The sequence below is a fragment of the Helianthus annuus genome, chromosome 2 (genome assembly GCF_002127325.2).
Source record: "Helianthus annuus cultivar XRQ/B chromosome 2, HanXRQr2.0-SUNRISE, whole genome shotgun sequence".
NCBI lineage: Eukaryota > Viridiplantae > Streptophyta > Magnoliopsida > Asterales > Asteraceae > Helianthus > Helianthus annuus.
The window spans coordinates 133,144,619-133,160,989 of NC_035434.2; the positions used below are offsets into that span (position 1 = coordinate 133,144,619).

General features: G+C 30.5%; 1 protein-coding gene and 1 long non-coding RNA gene across 2 annotated transcripts; one reads left to right on the forward strand and one right to left on the reverse strand.

The window, feature by feature from the left end:
• Window positions 1-3,072: 3,072 nt before the first annotated feature.
• LOC110905814 lies at window positions 3,073-9,262 on the forward strand. The gene is made up of 3 exons (XR_004879834.1): window positions 3,073-3,115; window positions 8,894-9,000; window positions 9,139-9,262. It is a non-coding gene; the product is annotated as an uncharacterized LOC110905814 (long non-coding RNA).
• Window positions 9,263-11,517: 2,255 nt separating this feature from the next.
• On the reverse strand, window positions 11,518-14,983 carry LOC110896161. The gene is made up of 4 exons (XM_022143616.1): window positions 14,587-14,983; window positions 14,298-14,487; window positions 13,271-14,187; window positions 11,518-13,181 (listed from the first exon to the last, which is right to left on the reverse strand). The coding sequence occupies exons 1-4, from the start codon at window positions 14,981-14,983 to the stop codon at window positions 11,518-11,520; spliced, it is 3,168 nt and encodes a 1,055-aa protein (XP_021999308.1).
• Between the last annotated feature and the right edge of the window lie 1,388 nt (window positions 14,984-16,371).

Consider the following 16,371-nt stretch of genomic DNA (forward strand, 5'->3'; position numbering starts at 1 on the left):
AAGTTTGGAAGTGGGGAACTTAACCACTAAGCCATATATCAGTTTTTTTTTAAACGTGCCCTTCGGAATCTCGGGCCCTGGCCGGTGGTCCTTCCCGCCCACCTCCACCAATGTTTGGTTAGAATGTTTTTACTGGTATAACTTTTAGAATATATTTATTTATGATAATCACAATAAGGTTGTAACAAATAATTATGTAAATAGTTAAATTTAATCAAGTAACTAATAATAAATAAATTAAGCCAGATATAATAAAATAGTAAAAATCTAACAAAATAAAAGCAAAACTCATACACAATTTAAATTGAATTAAAATCCGGTGAACGCTAGTTCATTTCATACCGGACCAGACCGGAATAGGGTTATATACATTCTCATTGTGAGAAGGGGTTATTTGAGCGTATCTAAATAGATACTATGTGGATCCCTACGTCGTTACATTCCATTTAGGATTAGGAATAGGCGTAATCAGACCTGCTTTTTACATATCTATCGTTATTTGGGACCCTATTCACCTCTTTGGGCTTCTATTGAATAGAGAAATAGGTTTGATTGTCCATCTTTTTGATATATTGGATATCTATATAAGGCATTCTCCGGATAATTCAAATCGAAGCCATTGGATGTCCAATTCGGGCCTATATGACATGGCCGATCAATAGAAATACTCCAACACTCCACTATTCCATACATCACACTAGATAGATATCATATTCATGGAATACGATTCACTTTCAAGATGCCTTGGTGGTAAAATGGTAGACACGCGAGACTCAAAATCTCGTGCTATTTTCATTTTCTTTTGTTTCGCATCTTTAGGGTCCAAGCTCAAGGGTTTATTACAAAATTTCAAAGGGGATGATCGAGATTTTCTTAAAAATTACACATATTTTTTCTTCAAGGGGGCGGCCGCCACTCCTTCTCACAACCTAGGTTTGCCCCTGCTAAGGTGATAAAATTACGTTACTTGTAAAATGTAGCCAAATTTTATTACTCTACTTCATTTTGTCGTAGTGTATTAATAATTTATCTATAACAAAATTGTACTAGACTAATACAATCAAGCCACTAGTACACTGTAGCGTAATTATCATTAATCTAATATATCTTTTTTATAACGTAATTACTCTTTTTAGAATATTTATGAAATTGCCAATGCGTGCAAGCAATTTTTTATTTACTTCATATAATTCGTATGCTAAAACTTTGCTAAAACTTATTTGTATCTGATCTACACAATATATGTGTCATGTGCAACCCTCACATGTATGTAGTATACAAAGATATATCTATATATATATATAAATGAGATGGATTTGGGCTAGGTGGCATTTGTATTTGGCCATCTTGGCTGATGTGGCAACTTGGTTTAGGAGGGAAATCCCATTTTGCTTTCTACATTCACGATTCCAAAAAAAAAAGAGGCGGGATCCGAAATGTGTTGGGTCGGGTTTTTTGAATTCGGGTCATAGTATATATTTCCTTTTTTTTTATCATTCTTCTTGCACACACTTTACAAACCCTAAAAAACTAAGTTGCATCCTCTCTCCTATCGCCACCACCAAGATCCTCAATTCCAAACCATAGCCAAACCTCTGCAACATCATCTTCTTCACACAAATCAATCCTATTAACCAATCAAAGGTATGTTTCTATGTTTTTGATTTTATTGTTTCTGATTTCTTTGTTTTACGATTGTAATCTACACAATTGATCCTAAATCTGCTTTATTTATGTTATTCAATTCTATAGAAACTTGATTTTATAAAGATTGTGTCGAATGCTATTAACTTCTTCTTTGTCCTAAACTTTGTAGATCTGATCATAAAAATTGAAGGTATGTTGTTTTAGTTTGTTGTTTATCTATTGTGTATCTTTAATCAAGCGATTGAACATTTATCTTTTTGTTTTTTTTTGCAAACAAAATCAAGATCAGAGGTTTTATTATCATCATCTACATTTATCAAAGTTACTGATTTTTGTTGATTTTGTTTTCATGTGGAACCCTAAATCTTGGATAAAATCAGACTCCGATCATTCGTGAAACAACAGAGGTTAGTAAAATGTTATAGTTGTTTTCTTTTTTTTAAGTTTGTGTAGGTTTGATTTTATCCTTTCTGTTCGGTATTTTTTTTCAAAAATTAATAACATATGTTCTGAATGTTTTATGGTTTGTTTTTCTCATGGTAAACCCTCAATCTTTTGTGACAGTTGGACTCGAATTGTTCGTCGACCAAACTAGGTTAGTTCAGTTTTGTTGGTGTTGTTTGTTTTTTGATATGTATAGTCTTTCTTTTTTATTTTTGTCTTTAGGCGTTAATTTGAAATTTTATGTGATTATCTTTTGAACTTCTTATGGTTTGTTTTGTGAGTTATAATTTTTTGTATTTAGTTATAATTTTTGTATTTAATTAGTTTTTAATTCTTTAAATATGTCTTTGATTTCTTTTTAAATCTGTTTTTGTTTCTATAAATAGATTAGTGTTGTTAAAGATGATTTTTGTATTCGAAATTATGATTCGGTTTCTGTAAATAGACTTTGTTTCTATAAATAGATTACCGTTATATTTTTTTAAAACAATGGTTACTTCCTTTGCAGTTATAGATCATGAAAACAACGTTCCATCGTTGTTAAAGTTGATTGAGGACTATGATCCTATATTTTTCGAATTGTTCGTCGACCAAAAACAGGTTAGTTCAGTTTTGTTGGTGTGGTTTGTTTTTTGATATGTATAGTCTTTCTTTTTTATTTTTGTCTTTAGGTGTTAATTTGAAATTTTGTGTGATTATCTTTTGAAGTTCTTATGGTTTGTTTTGTGAGTTATAATTTTTTGTATTTAGTTATAATTTTTGTATTTAGTTAATTGTTAATTCTTTAAAGATGTCTTTAATTTCTTTTTAAATTTGTTTTTGTTTCTATAAATAGATTAGTGTTGTTAAAGATGATTTTTGTATTCAAAATTATGATTCGGTTTCTGTAAATAGACTTTGTTTCTATAAATAGATTACCGTTATATTTTTTTAAACAATGGTTACTTCCATTGCAGTTATGGATCATGAAAACAACGCTCCTTCGTTGTTAAAGTTGATTGGGGACTATGATCCTATATTTTTGGTATGTTTCTTAAGTTTTCAGTTTTGTGCACACAATAAGTTATTGCAACTTATATGTTTTTTTTGTTTAGATTGATAGGAAATACCGTATGATTTTGCAACCTTATTGTGGAGAGAACAACTTCCTTATGTCAATGTCTTAAAATTATTGATGATGATTTATCGTGAGTCATTTAGTTATATTTTTTGTATTTAGTTAGTTGTTAATTCTTTAAAGATGCCTTTAATTTCATTCTTTAAGTTGTTTTTGTTTCTATAAACAGATTACTGTTGTTAAAGATGATTTTTGTATTCGGAGTTATGATTCGGTTTCTGTAAATAGACTTTGTTTCTATAAATATATTACCATTATATATTTTTTTAAAACAATGGTACTTCCTTTGCAGTTATGGATCCTAAAAACAACTCTCATTCGTTGTTAAAGTTGATTGAGGAATATGATCCTATATTTTTGGTATGTTTTCTTAGTGATTTGATTTTTAAATTTTAAATTTTAAATTTTAAAATCAATCATTATTTTAAATTTAAATTTTGAAGTAAACCATTATTTTGTTTGATTTTAAATTTACAATTACGAAGTCATTTATTATTTTAAATCTAAATTTGAAAGTTTTCCATTAATGTGTTTAATTTTAAATTTCGAATCTGTAAATTGAATTTAAATTTGAAAGGTTAGACTTTCCTAATAAGTTTGCTTGATTTACGGGATTAGATATTAATGATTTGATTTTCAGATTTTAAATTTTAAATTTTGAAGTCAATCATTTTTTTAAATTTAAATTTTGAAGTAAATAGACTTTGTTTCTATAAATAGATTACCGTTACAGTTTTTTTAAAACAGTGGTTACTTCCTTTGCAGTTATGGATCATGAAAATAACGCTCCTTCGTTGTTAAAGTTGATTGAGGACTATGATCCTATATTTTTCGAATTGTTCGTCGACCAAAAACAGGTTAGTTCAGTTTTGTTGTTGTTGTTTGTTTTTTGATATGTATAGTCTTTCTTTTTTATTTTTTTTCTTTAGGTGTTAATTTGAAATTTTATATGATTATCTTTTGAAGTTCTTATGGTTTGTTTTGTGAGTTATAATTTTTTGTATTTAGTTATAATTTTTGTATTTAGTTAATTGTTAATTCTTTAAAGATGTCTTTAATTTCTTTTTAAAGTTGTTTTTGTTTCTATAAATAGATTAGTGTTGTTAAAGATGATTTTTGTATTCGAAATTATGATTTGGTTTATGTAAATAGACTTTGTTTCTATAAATAGATTACCGTTATATTTTTTAAAACAGTGGTTACTTCCATTGCAGTTATGGATCATGAAAACAACGCTCCTTCGTTGTTAAAGTTGATTGGGGACTATGATCCTATATTTTTGGTATGTTTCTTAAGTTTTCAGTTTTGTGCACACAATAAGTTATTGCAACTTATATGTTTTTTTTTTTTTGTTTTGATTGATAGGAAATACCATATGATTTTGCAACTTTATTGTGGGGAGAACAACTTCCATATGTCAATGTCTTAAAATTATTGATGATGATTTATCGTGAGTCATTTAGTTATAATTTTTGTATTTAGTTAGTTGTTAATTCTTTAAAGATGCGTTTAATTTCATTTTTAAAGTTGTTTTTGTTTCTATAAACATATTACTGTTGTTAAAGATGATTTTTGTATTCGGAGTTATGATTCGGTTTCTTTAAATAGACTTTGTTTCTATAAATATATTACCATTATATATTTTTAAAACAATGGTACTTCCTTTGCAGTTATGGATCCTAAAAACAACTCTCATTCGTTGTTAAAGTTGATTGAGGAATATGATCCTATATTTTTTGTATGTTTCCTTAGTGATTTGATTTTTAAATTTTAAATTTTGAAATCAATCATTATTTTAAATTTAGATTTTGAAGTAAACCATTATTTTGTTTGATTTTAAATTTACAATTACGAAGTTAATTATTATTTTAAATCTAAATTTGAAATATTTCCATTAATTTGTTTGATTTTAAATTTCGAATCTGTAAATTGAATTTAAAGTTGAAAGGTTAGACTTTCCTAATAAGTTTGCTTAATTTACAGAATTGGATATTAGTGATTTGATTTTCAGATTTTAAATTTTAAATTTTAAAGTCAATCATTATTTTAAAATTAAATTTTGAAGTAAATAGACTTTGTTTCTATAAATAGATTACCGTTATATTTTTTTTAAAACAGTGGTTACTTCCTTTGCAGTTATGGATCATGAAAACAACGCTCCTTCGTTGTTAAAGTTGATTGAGGACTATGATCCTATATTTTTCGAATTATTCGTCGACCAAAAACAAGTTAGTTCAGTTTTGTTGTTGTTGTTTGTTTTTTGATATGTATAGCCTTTCTTTTTTATTTTTTTCTTTAGCTGTTAATTTGAAATTTTATGTGATTATCTTTTGAAGTTCTTATGGTTTGTTTTGTGAGTTGTAATTTTTTGTATTTAGTTATAATTTTTGTATTTAGTTAATTGTTAATTCTTTAAAGATGTCTTTAATTTCTTTTTAAAGTTGTTTTTGTTTCTATAAATAGATTAGTGTTGTTAAAGATGATTTTTGTATTCGAAATTATGATTCGGTTTATGTAAATAGACTTTGTTTCTATAAATAGATTACAGTTATATTTTTTTAAAACAGTGGTTACTTCCATTGCAGTTATGGATCATGAAAATAACGCTCCTTCGTTATTAATGTTGATTGGGGACTATGATTCTATATTTTTGGTATGTTTCTTAAGTTTTCAGTTTTGTGCACACAATAAGTTATTGCAACTTATATGTTTTTCTTTTCGATTGATAGGAAATACCGTATGATTTTGCAACCTTATTGTGGGGAGAACAACTTCCATATGTTAATGTCTTAAAATTATTGAGTATGATTTATCGTGAGTCATTTAGTTATAATTTTTGTATTTAGTTAGTTGTTAATTCTTTAAAGATGCCTTTAATTTCATTTTTAAAGTTGTTTTTGTTTCTGTAAACAGATTACTGTTGTTAAAGATGATTTTTGTATTCGGAATTATGATTCGGTTTCTGTAAATAGACTTTGTTTCTATAAATAGATTACCATTATATATTTTTTAAAACAGTAGTTACTTACTTTGCAGTTATGGATCCTAAAAACATCTCTCATCCGTTGTTAAAGGTGATTGAGGAATATGATCCTATATTTTTGGTATGTTTCCTTAGTGATTTGATTTTTAAATTTTAAATTTTGAAGTCAATCATTATTTTAAATTTAAATTTTGAAGTAAACCATTATTGTGTTTGATTTTAGATTTTCAATTTCGAAGTCAATTATTATTTTAAATTTAAATTTGAAAGTTTTCTATTAATGTGTTTCATTTTAAATTTCGAATCTGTAAATTGAATTTAAATTTGAAAGGTTAGACTTTCCTAATAAGTTTGCTTGATTTACGGGATTGGATATTAATGATTTGATTTTCAGATTTTCAATTTTACATTTTCAAGTCAATCATTATTTTAAATTTAAATTTTGAAGTAAACCATTATTGTGTTTGAATTTATTTTAAATGGGATCCTATGGGAAATTGATCTCTATTCGATTCACTGATGTATATTTTTCTCCTCACCATTTTGTTCCGTTCATCAACTCATGTGTGCTCTTATTTTTGATACCCGATCTTAATCCAGTGATTATTTTCCGCTTGAGTAACCCAATCTGAGTTTGATTTTTTTCGTTAACGATTCAGGTAAACTTTCCCGATTTGGGTTTTCTGCAAGGCTAATCATCTAAATTAATTTGTTATTTTTATGGTTTACCATTGCATAACTTAGTATAATTTGTTGACAAAGTTTTGTTTTGTGGGATAGTAGTCATAAATTGAGTAATATTCAAGGTTTATGTGTTTTTATTTTGATTCATTAGGTGTTTATTTTGGATGGTCCGGAGTTTTTGGCTGCAACTATGTTAGATAGAGATATGCTTGCTATGGCTGGAAATTGGTACCATGTCGGTTGGTTTTGCTTGGCAAAGGTTAGACTTTCCTAATAAGTTTGATTGATTTACGAGATTAGATATTAGTGATTTGATTTTTAGATTTTAAATTTTAAATTTTGAACTCAGTCATTATTTTAATTTTTTAGCTAATAGTTTGTTGACTCGGTTTTTAGATTTGTGACGATGCGTCGGACAAACAACATTGGGATGAGATACAGCCTTGAGCCTTGGCAAGTTAACACTTTAGTTAGGATTATGAAGTTTTTCATGGCACCCACACATTATTGAGCAGTAGCGCATCAGGTTAGTGATATTAGAATTTTTATCTTGAGAAATTTTGTATATTGATTGATGTTTGAAATTGATTGTGAGGTCTTTGATTGTGCATTATATTGCTAATTGATATATGAGATTTTGTTGATTGGCATATGGTATTAGATAAGATGTGTTTGAAGTTGTGAAGATGAATAAGTGAGACGTGCGTAGCAGATATTAGTGAGTGCACAACACATTAGTTAGGGTTTTGAATTATTCATACAGGTTAGTCATGTTAGAGATTGTGTTTTGAGAAAGTGTGTAGATTTATTGATGTCTGTGTTTGGTTGTGACACCTTTGATTGCGCATGAAATTGCTGGTTATATGAGCTTTTGTTGATTGTAGATAAATAAGTTTGAACAGAACTTATTAGAAATTGACATTTAAGTATAAAAAAATGAGAGGTTGTTATAAACTGAACGAAAAACTGAAATTGCCGGTTGGTTTTGCTTGACAATGTTAGACTTTCCTAATAACTTTGCTTGATTTACGGGATTGGATATTAGTGATTTGATTTTCAGATTTTAAATTTTAAATTTTGAAGTCAATCATCATTTGAAATTTAAATTTTGAAGTAAACCATTGTTGTGCTTGATTTTAAATTTTCAATTTCGAAGTCAGTTATTATTAATATAAATTTAAATTTGAAAGTTTGCCATTAATATGTTTGATTTTAAATTTCCAATCTGTAAATTGAATTTAAATTTGAAAGGTTAGACTTTCCTAATAAGTTTGCTTGATTTATGGGATTGGATATTAGTGATTTGATTTTCAGATTTTAAATTTTAATTTTTGAAGTCAATCATTATTTTAAATTTAAATTTTGAAGTAAACCATTATTGTGTTTGATTTAAAATTTTGAATGCTTTGAAATCTTGATGTTTTTTTATGAGATGCTTTGACTATATTATTTGTAATTTTAGGAATGCTTCGAGTCTTCGACTATTGTTTTTGTACTCGAGTTGCATATCTAATTCAAACTGTGTTTTGTAATTTTTGGTGATAAACTTCTTTCAGACTCCTTCCCTTACAAGGAACTCTTGAATGGGATCCTATGAGAAGTTGAAGGAAAGGTATATCTTGCACATTTCTTTATCTATATCTATATATCTATATATCTTGAATGGGATCCTATGGGAAATTGATCTCTATTCGATTAACTGATGTATATTCTTTTCCTCACCATTTTGTTCCGTTAATCAACTCATGTGTGCTCTTATGTTTGATACCAGATCTTATTCAAGTGATTAATATCCGCTTGAGTAACCCAATCTGAGTCTGATTTTTTTCGTTAACAATTCAGGTAAACTTTCCCGATTTGGGTTTTCTGCAAAGCTAATCATCTAAATTAATTTGTTATTTTTATGGTTTACCATTGCATAAGTTAGTATAATTTGTTGACAAAGTTTTGTTTTGTGGGATAGTAGTCATAAATTGAGTAATATTCAAGGTTTATGTGTTTTTATTTTGATTCATTAGGTGTTTATTTTGGATGGTCCGGAGTTTTTGGCTGCAACTATGTTGGACAGAGATATGCTTGCTATGGCTGGAAATTGGTACCATGTCGGTTGGTTTTGCTTGGCAAGGTTAGACTTTCCTAATAAGTTTGCTTGATTTACGAGATTAGATATTAGTGATTTGATTTTCAGATTTTAAATTTTAAATTTTGAACTCAATCATTATTTTAATTTTTTAGCTAATAGTTTGATTGACTCGGTTGTTAGATTTGTGACGATGCGTCGGACAAACAACATTGGGATAAGATACAGCCTTGAGCCTTGGCAAGTTAACACATTAGTTAGGGTTATGAAGTTTTTCATGGCACCGACGCATTATTGAGCAGTAGCGCATCAGGTTAGTGATATTAGACTTTGTGTCTTGAGAAATTTCGTATATTGATTGATGTTTGAAATTGATTGTGAGGTCTTTGATTGTGCATTGTATTGCTGATTGATATATGAGATTTTGTTGATTGGCATAAGGTATTAGATAAGATGTGTTTGAAGTTGTGAAGATGAATAAGTGAGACGTGTGTAGCAGATATTAGTGAGTGCACAACACATTAGTTAGGGTTTTGAATTATTGATACAGGTTAGTGATGTTAGAGATTATGTTTTGAGAAAGTGTGTAGATTTATTGATGTCCGTGTTTGATTGTGACACCTTTGATTGCGCATGAAATTGCTGGTTATATGAGATTTTGTTGATTGTAGACAAATAAGTTTGAACATAACTTATTAGATTCACATTTAAGTATAAAAAATGAGAGGTTGTTATAAACTGAATTATATAATGAACGAAAAACTGAAAGGAAAAGGAAAAAAAAAACAATTTAACACAAAGAAAATGAGAGAGAGAGAGAGAGAGTTGCCACATTTTTTAAAACAAAAAATATAAGATAACCATGCTTCTAAAATCTACTATACTTTTTAATAACATTTGGTGGAAAATAGACTATGTTGGGTAGGTAGTCAAATATGGTTTTTAGGGTCAAAACGGCTCTGTTGGGTTGACTCGGGACACTTTTATGAAAAACTTTATGTTTTTGACCTTAATAAACCATTTTTGTAGATGACCAGTGTATATCTCTACTTGAGGAATTCTCCAAAGATCCAGAGCCGATTGTTTCATAGAGCTGTGAAGTTGCTCTAAACATACTGGATTTTGAACGATCCGGCAAACCATTCGAGGTACTTGGAAGATTAAGTTTCGCTCATTTTATACGAAAAATGTATCGTGTTAAGAGCGATTAGTTTAATCTATGTTTTCTGCAGTACCTCTTTATGTAGGCACCTCAATTGCAGGAGGCAGCATGATGGTTTCACTTTGTTGTATGTTTTGTTACCAAATGGCATACATTTGGATAGAGTTTTGAATGATTTACTCAACATTATTATTTGAATGGTTTTTTAGTGTGTGTGTGTTTTATTTATTGATTAGCGTATCGTATTAGGTATGAATGAATATCATTAGCAAGTCAGTTTAATGCCTTCAAAGTTAATGGATTTTTTTTTAATAAGCAAGTGATTATTTGAAAATGGGAACAATCAACACTATATTAATCTCCATGTTACTAATTTGGTATATTTCGATTGGTCATGATTGTTAAAAAAAATATATAATGTATATTTAATGAATAAAGTTTTTGTTGCTTATATTTTCTTATGTAAACTTTTAATTAATTTCTAAATTTAATTAAATGAGTTTGTTTTGTAGGTTCGAACAACTCCATGCGTATATTTTATTATAAAAAATAAAAGTTTTTTTTTTGTTTCTTGGGTCATTCAATGAGGCAAGTTTCTGTCTCTGGTTCTTGCCCGAAGTTTCTGACCTTACTCGCAACCCAATGACTACAACTTTCAATTCAAAACAATTATAAAAAAAATTATGTTCGAAAACATGTATTTTTATTTTATTTAATGACATAGTTCGATTAATATAAAGTTAATGTTTCTACCCGCGAAGTTCGCAGGTGATAACCTAGTGTGTGTATGTTTATGATTTCTTTAAAATGGAAAAAATTATTAACATTACGACTTACCTTCATTGTTCATATCTCCAATAAAGTGGCCTAACTTATAAGATTTATGTCACTTTAAATCAATATTAATATATGTTATTGATTTAATATCATAAAAAACTACACACTTTCTCGGTTTACTTTTACTTGAAAAAACTATTCCAACCTAATCTTTCAATAGAGTTAATTATTTTTTTTAGTCTGATTTGCTAAGAATAACTATTACAATTGAAAATTTATTCCAACCTAATCTTCGTATAGAGTTAACTATCTTTTTCGTCCCTATGATTTGCTGAAAATAACTATTACAATCCATTAAAATTAAAAATTGTTAAAATAGTACCAGTGGTTTTTTGTTTATGTTTCAACTAGGTTATCACCTGCGACTACTTCGCGGGTAGTTTAATTTTATTAGTTAAAAAACCGGTATTTTTATTAGAATGTAACATATTATGTCATTAAACTTTAAGACAAAAATGTTGAAAAAAAATAAAAACACAAGAATATAAGAACTTGTTGAACAAATACAAAATAAACCAACATGTAACATTAATATAACTGGACAAAAGAAAAAAAATTATATATCATAAGTTGCCAAAAATCTCTTTGTAAACGACATTGGCAGTTTGATTTGTTGGTTTTCTTTCATCGTCGAATATTAAAATCTTCACACCATCTCTCGTCTTAACTCTTGATAGCGCAACATACAGTTGACCGTGCGTGAAAACAGGATCTTTTAGATATAGACCAACTCTAGATAATGACTGTCCTTGACTTTTGTTAATGGTCATGGCAAAGCATACGGATAACGGAAATTGTCTGCGTTGAAATTGAATAGGGATTTTTTTGTCTGAAGGTATCATGTTAATCCTCGGAATAAAAACCCTTGATCCAATATTTCCGCCGGATATTACTTCAGCTTCGATTACTCGTTTACCAAGAAAAGTAATCTGAAGTCTAGTTCCATTGCATAAGCCGTTTTGTTGATCGATATTTCTGAGAAGCATTACCGGAACTCCAACTTTTAGTACTAATCTGTGATTAGGTAAACCTGAAATCTTAAGAGCATTGAGATTTTCCGTAGAGTATAAACTTTCTTGAAACGGATCAAGCATTTGCTCGGTTTGGCAAATACTGTCAGAACTCAAATACTCCTTCTCTTCACCGGGAAATAACGCTAGCAACCGGTCGTTAATGTCGTGAACTACTTCATTTTTAGGTGCTAGGATTGCTCGTTCTGAAAAAAAACCGGGATTCTTAAACTGTTCCATTAGCGAAGGATATACAAAGTCAATTAAACTTTGAATCGGATCAGATACATCATTGATTAACAAATCTTCAGGTATCTCTATAAGGGCGTCACCATCATTATCACCACCAACTTTTCCTTCACCAATATCAAGTAGCCATTTGGCGAATTTTTTAATTGATTCCATATTCGAATTTTGAGCTCCGACAGTCAGTCGCATGTTTTTAGTCAACTTTAACAATTTGCACTTTGACCATATATATGATGAGCTCAAGGATGCATTCACAATTTCCTGTCTACTTCCATTAGGAATAACTGGAAGAATCTGTCTAAAGTCACCACCAAAAACGATAACTTTACCTCCGAATGGAACTTCCGAACGTATACTTGTACCACCTGAAAAAACATCTGTCATTGACCTATCTAAAGCCACAAAGGCATGTTTGTGGACCATTGGTGCCTCGTCCCATATAATCAACTTTGCCTCCTTAATTAAGTTCGCAATATCACTTTTTGGCTTAATATGACACATTGAATCCTCTGTTAGATTAATGGGTATATGAAACCTTGAGTGTGCGGTCCTACCGCGAGAAAGAAGTAAGGATGCAATACCACTTGAAGCGACGTTTATTACAATTTCACCTTTAGAACGAACGGCTGAAGCTAAGGTCTTCCATAAGAATGTTTTCCCAGTTCCACCATACCCATATACAAAAAAGATACCCCCGTTTCCGCTATCAACTGCAAGCATTATTTGGTTAAAGACACATCGTTGTTCATCAGTAAGAGATTCATGCAGTCTATTAAATTCATTTTGTGCCTCAGTCACGTCATGAGAAAGCTCTTCGTTAATTAGCCGATTTGTAGCATTACGTAACGAATCATCATCCGGATAAGGCATAGTGGAAAATCTACGTAATGTGGAACCATTTGAAATTAAATACTTTTCTACTTCCAACAATGTAAGGTTCTTTAATTGATGTTCAGGAAGCACTAAACCTAAAAAAAAAGAATAAAAGCCATTTAAAACAATACAATTAATAAAATATCCTATACATTTTTTAGTTATAGAAAGTGTGGAAAAGAACCTGAAATATTAGTTTCTTTCTGTCGTTTGTATAGAATATCATCAGATAAGTAGTTCCATGTCTTCTCCCATACGACTTCTGGTCTTGAAAGGGTGTTTGACACAAGCATTGTAGCAAATAAAGCACGTAGATATCGACCATGCCCTTCGAAACTTGCTTCTTTAATGGCTTCAATGTACTCATTATCATCGTCTAATAGTCCCAAAGCATAGCATGCTTCTCTAAAAGTCGGGAACACTTTCCCGTTAACAGTTCGTATCTCCTCGAACGATCGTGGGCCTTTAACTTTGTTGAGTAAAATTCTTAAAAAACACGGCTCGCCCAACGCAGGAGAAACGGAATGAATCCTTCCAACAGTTTGGTATTTTATACGAACTTGCCAACATCTTTTCTCAAGTTTCCAAACATACTTAGTAGGTAACTCAACATATGTCAGCTTTCGAGCAGCCGGATCTTTTTCATTCAACTTCATCCATTGCATAAACATTGAAGAAGCAACAGAAGGCTTACTTAGAACATTATCAATGTCATCATCTGCACCATAAACAACATTCTGTTGACCAGGTAAATGAAATGGCAGCCTCATAACAACTGGATACCTATAATGAACCTCGTTTGAAAATATTCTCCAAGTTGCCTCACAAGCTGATATGTACCTACAATCATAATATTCCTTGATCTCATCTCTCGGTTTCTCTTGTTGGCCTTGATCACCATCACTATAAACAACAGCAGTAGCCCTATCAGGGCCTTTATTAATATACTTGAACAAATACTTGACTGAACCAGCTTGGTTGCACCACTCAACATTGATGTGTGCTTGATATCTTTTCAAAAGGATTTTGTTATATGGAACAACACTTCTGTTGTCTAATTTGACCCCGGATTTTACAACAGTATGTCCGGTATCTCTTCTTCTATATATCGGAAAGCCATTTGAATCAATTGTTGTATGAGATGTAAAACTCTTGGGAAAGTTTTTTGAACACGGACCATGCAAGGACAGTTCAAATTAGCATTTCCACACGGACCATGAATCATATAATCAGTCACAAGAGAATAAAGTTCAGGATCTTCATCCTTATCCTTATCTGGAATCTCAGCAGAAATAAAGGGGTCTATCTGATCTACGGTAGGAAGTTTGTGATTGGCCTTCATGAATAAACAAATGTGAGCATGGGGCAGACCACGTTTTTGAAATTCAACTGTATAAACAACTACAAAATAAAAGGGGAAAATTATCAGGTGACTGGTAAACGGGATAAAAATTAGAATAAATACGTTAAGGTTTAAGAAAAAAATAAACAAATACATACCAGCATTAATATCACCTAAAAATTTAGAATCCTTTAGATCTTTTGTTAAAGAATCGAGCTTCATCTTAAACAATCGGCATAATATATCAGGCCTATCTTCAGCTTTAATGGTTGAATCCTTAAGAAATCTTTTTACTTGAGGCCACTTTGGATTACAGGTTATAGTTATGAAAAAATCCGGGTAGCCATACCACTTACATAAAGCCATTGCATCAAGGTAATTTTGCTGCATGAACCGAGAACCTCCTGTAAACGAAGAAGGTAAAAGAACGCGCTTCCCGGTCTGCGATAATGAATCTGAACCACCCTCTTTATGCTTCTTGAGATTTTCAAATGATTCACAACGAAGATTCTTTTGTTGCCTGCGTATGTAGTTTAGTCTTTCACTTTCAATCATGGTGTACGCATCAACCAAAAATTGTTGTAACAATCTTCTTCCATTTAAAATTAATGAAAACCCATACGTTCTGTCTTGGATTATGCAAAGAATTCCCTCATTGTACACTTTGGTTTTATTTTCTTTTTTGTGGACATAAAATCTCTGTGGGGAATATCAATCCTATAGCCGTCATCACCATATGGGAAAAGTATAGGATATTGAAGTGCAAGATAGGAAGGATGCAACTCACTAATACGCTGTAAAACTCCTGATTGAGTTTCAACAACTATATCGCGATGATCTATAGACTCATTCACGTCACCGACTATCAACGCAGCAACTTCAGAAGTTGACGGTAAATTGTAGGTCCGACCATCTTTATCTCTTTTGTAAATAAGTCTTAGTTTAAGGTTAGCTTCAGGGGATCCATGAAAATGGTCTCGAACCTTCCTGTATGTCTGAACCAGCATATTTTGTGAATCCAATAAATCCCTTAAATATTCAATAATTTGAACATCAACGTCTTTATCAGTAGACGATGACGGCTGGGTTGAATCGCTGAGAACATCAAAAGAGATAAATTAGAAAATAGAGTAACATTAGAATTATATTCAGTACTTTAATGATAAAGTAATAGTATAATTAAATTTAAATTACCTAAATATTGTCTGCCTATTTGTAATTTCATTCTCAGTATCATATATGTATAGTTGGGAGAACTTAGGCTGCTGTCCATTACTTGGTCTAAGACTACCCATGCAATGGTAATTTTGCCCACTTATTCGATAAATGAATGGAGCGTTACCCTTGTTGATTTTGTGATCAACCTTTCCACGCATCGATGTAAAAGAAAACATAGAATTGTATCGTCTAATGTTTTTTAGGAAAAACTTGCTTTTGTCACTGGTGGAACGAAACAAATCTTGATAACATGGTTGTGCATCTTTTAAAGCAGGGAGCTCCACTTTACCATAACCGCAGCACAAACTATAAGTTAGCTTTTCCAAAGTGATACGACCTTTACCACCTTCAGATGTCCACAATTTAGCACTACAAATCTCACATATGAGAACTTGGTCACTGTGATCCAAATAATCTGATAAATAAGTATTGTTATAGATCATAATAGTTTTATAAGAAAGCAGTAACAAATTGAAAATAATTGAATTAAATGTCAAACCTTTAGAGATTCCTTTAAAAGGATCTTGATCAATACGTACAACCGAAGAGTCATCATCTGAATCCAAACTGACCATAGGTATAGGAGTTTTATCACGTGGCTTGTGTTTTAGATTGCGTTTACCAGATGACAATCGTGTTAAGGAAGATGTACCACTTAACATGGAGTGATTAGTACTTCTAATGATGCTTGATTGTATGGAGTAACGACCACTTGTAGGTAACAG

What these genes read in the sequence shown, in the direction of transcription:
- LOC110896161 (XM_022143616.1), bottom strand. Translation starts at nt 14,983, where the DNA reads ATGATTGAAAGTGAAAGACTAAACTACATACGCAGGCAACAAAAGAAT. An exon ending in GATTATATGATTCATGGTCC is followed by an intron (nt 14,188 to 14,297) that starts GTGTGGAAATGC and finishes TCCGATATATAG; the next exon opens with AAGAAGAGATACCGGACATA. An exon ending in GAAAGAAACTAATATTTCAG is followed by an intron (nt 13,182 to 13,270) that starts GTTCTTTTCCAC and finishes CTTTTTTTTTAG; the next exon opens with GTTTAGTGCTTCCTGAACAT.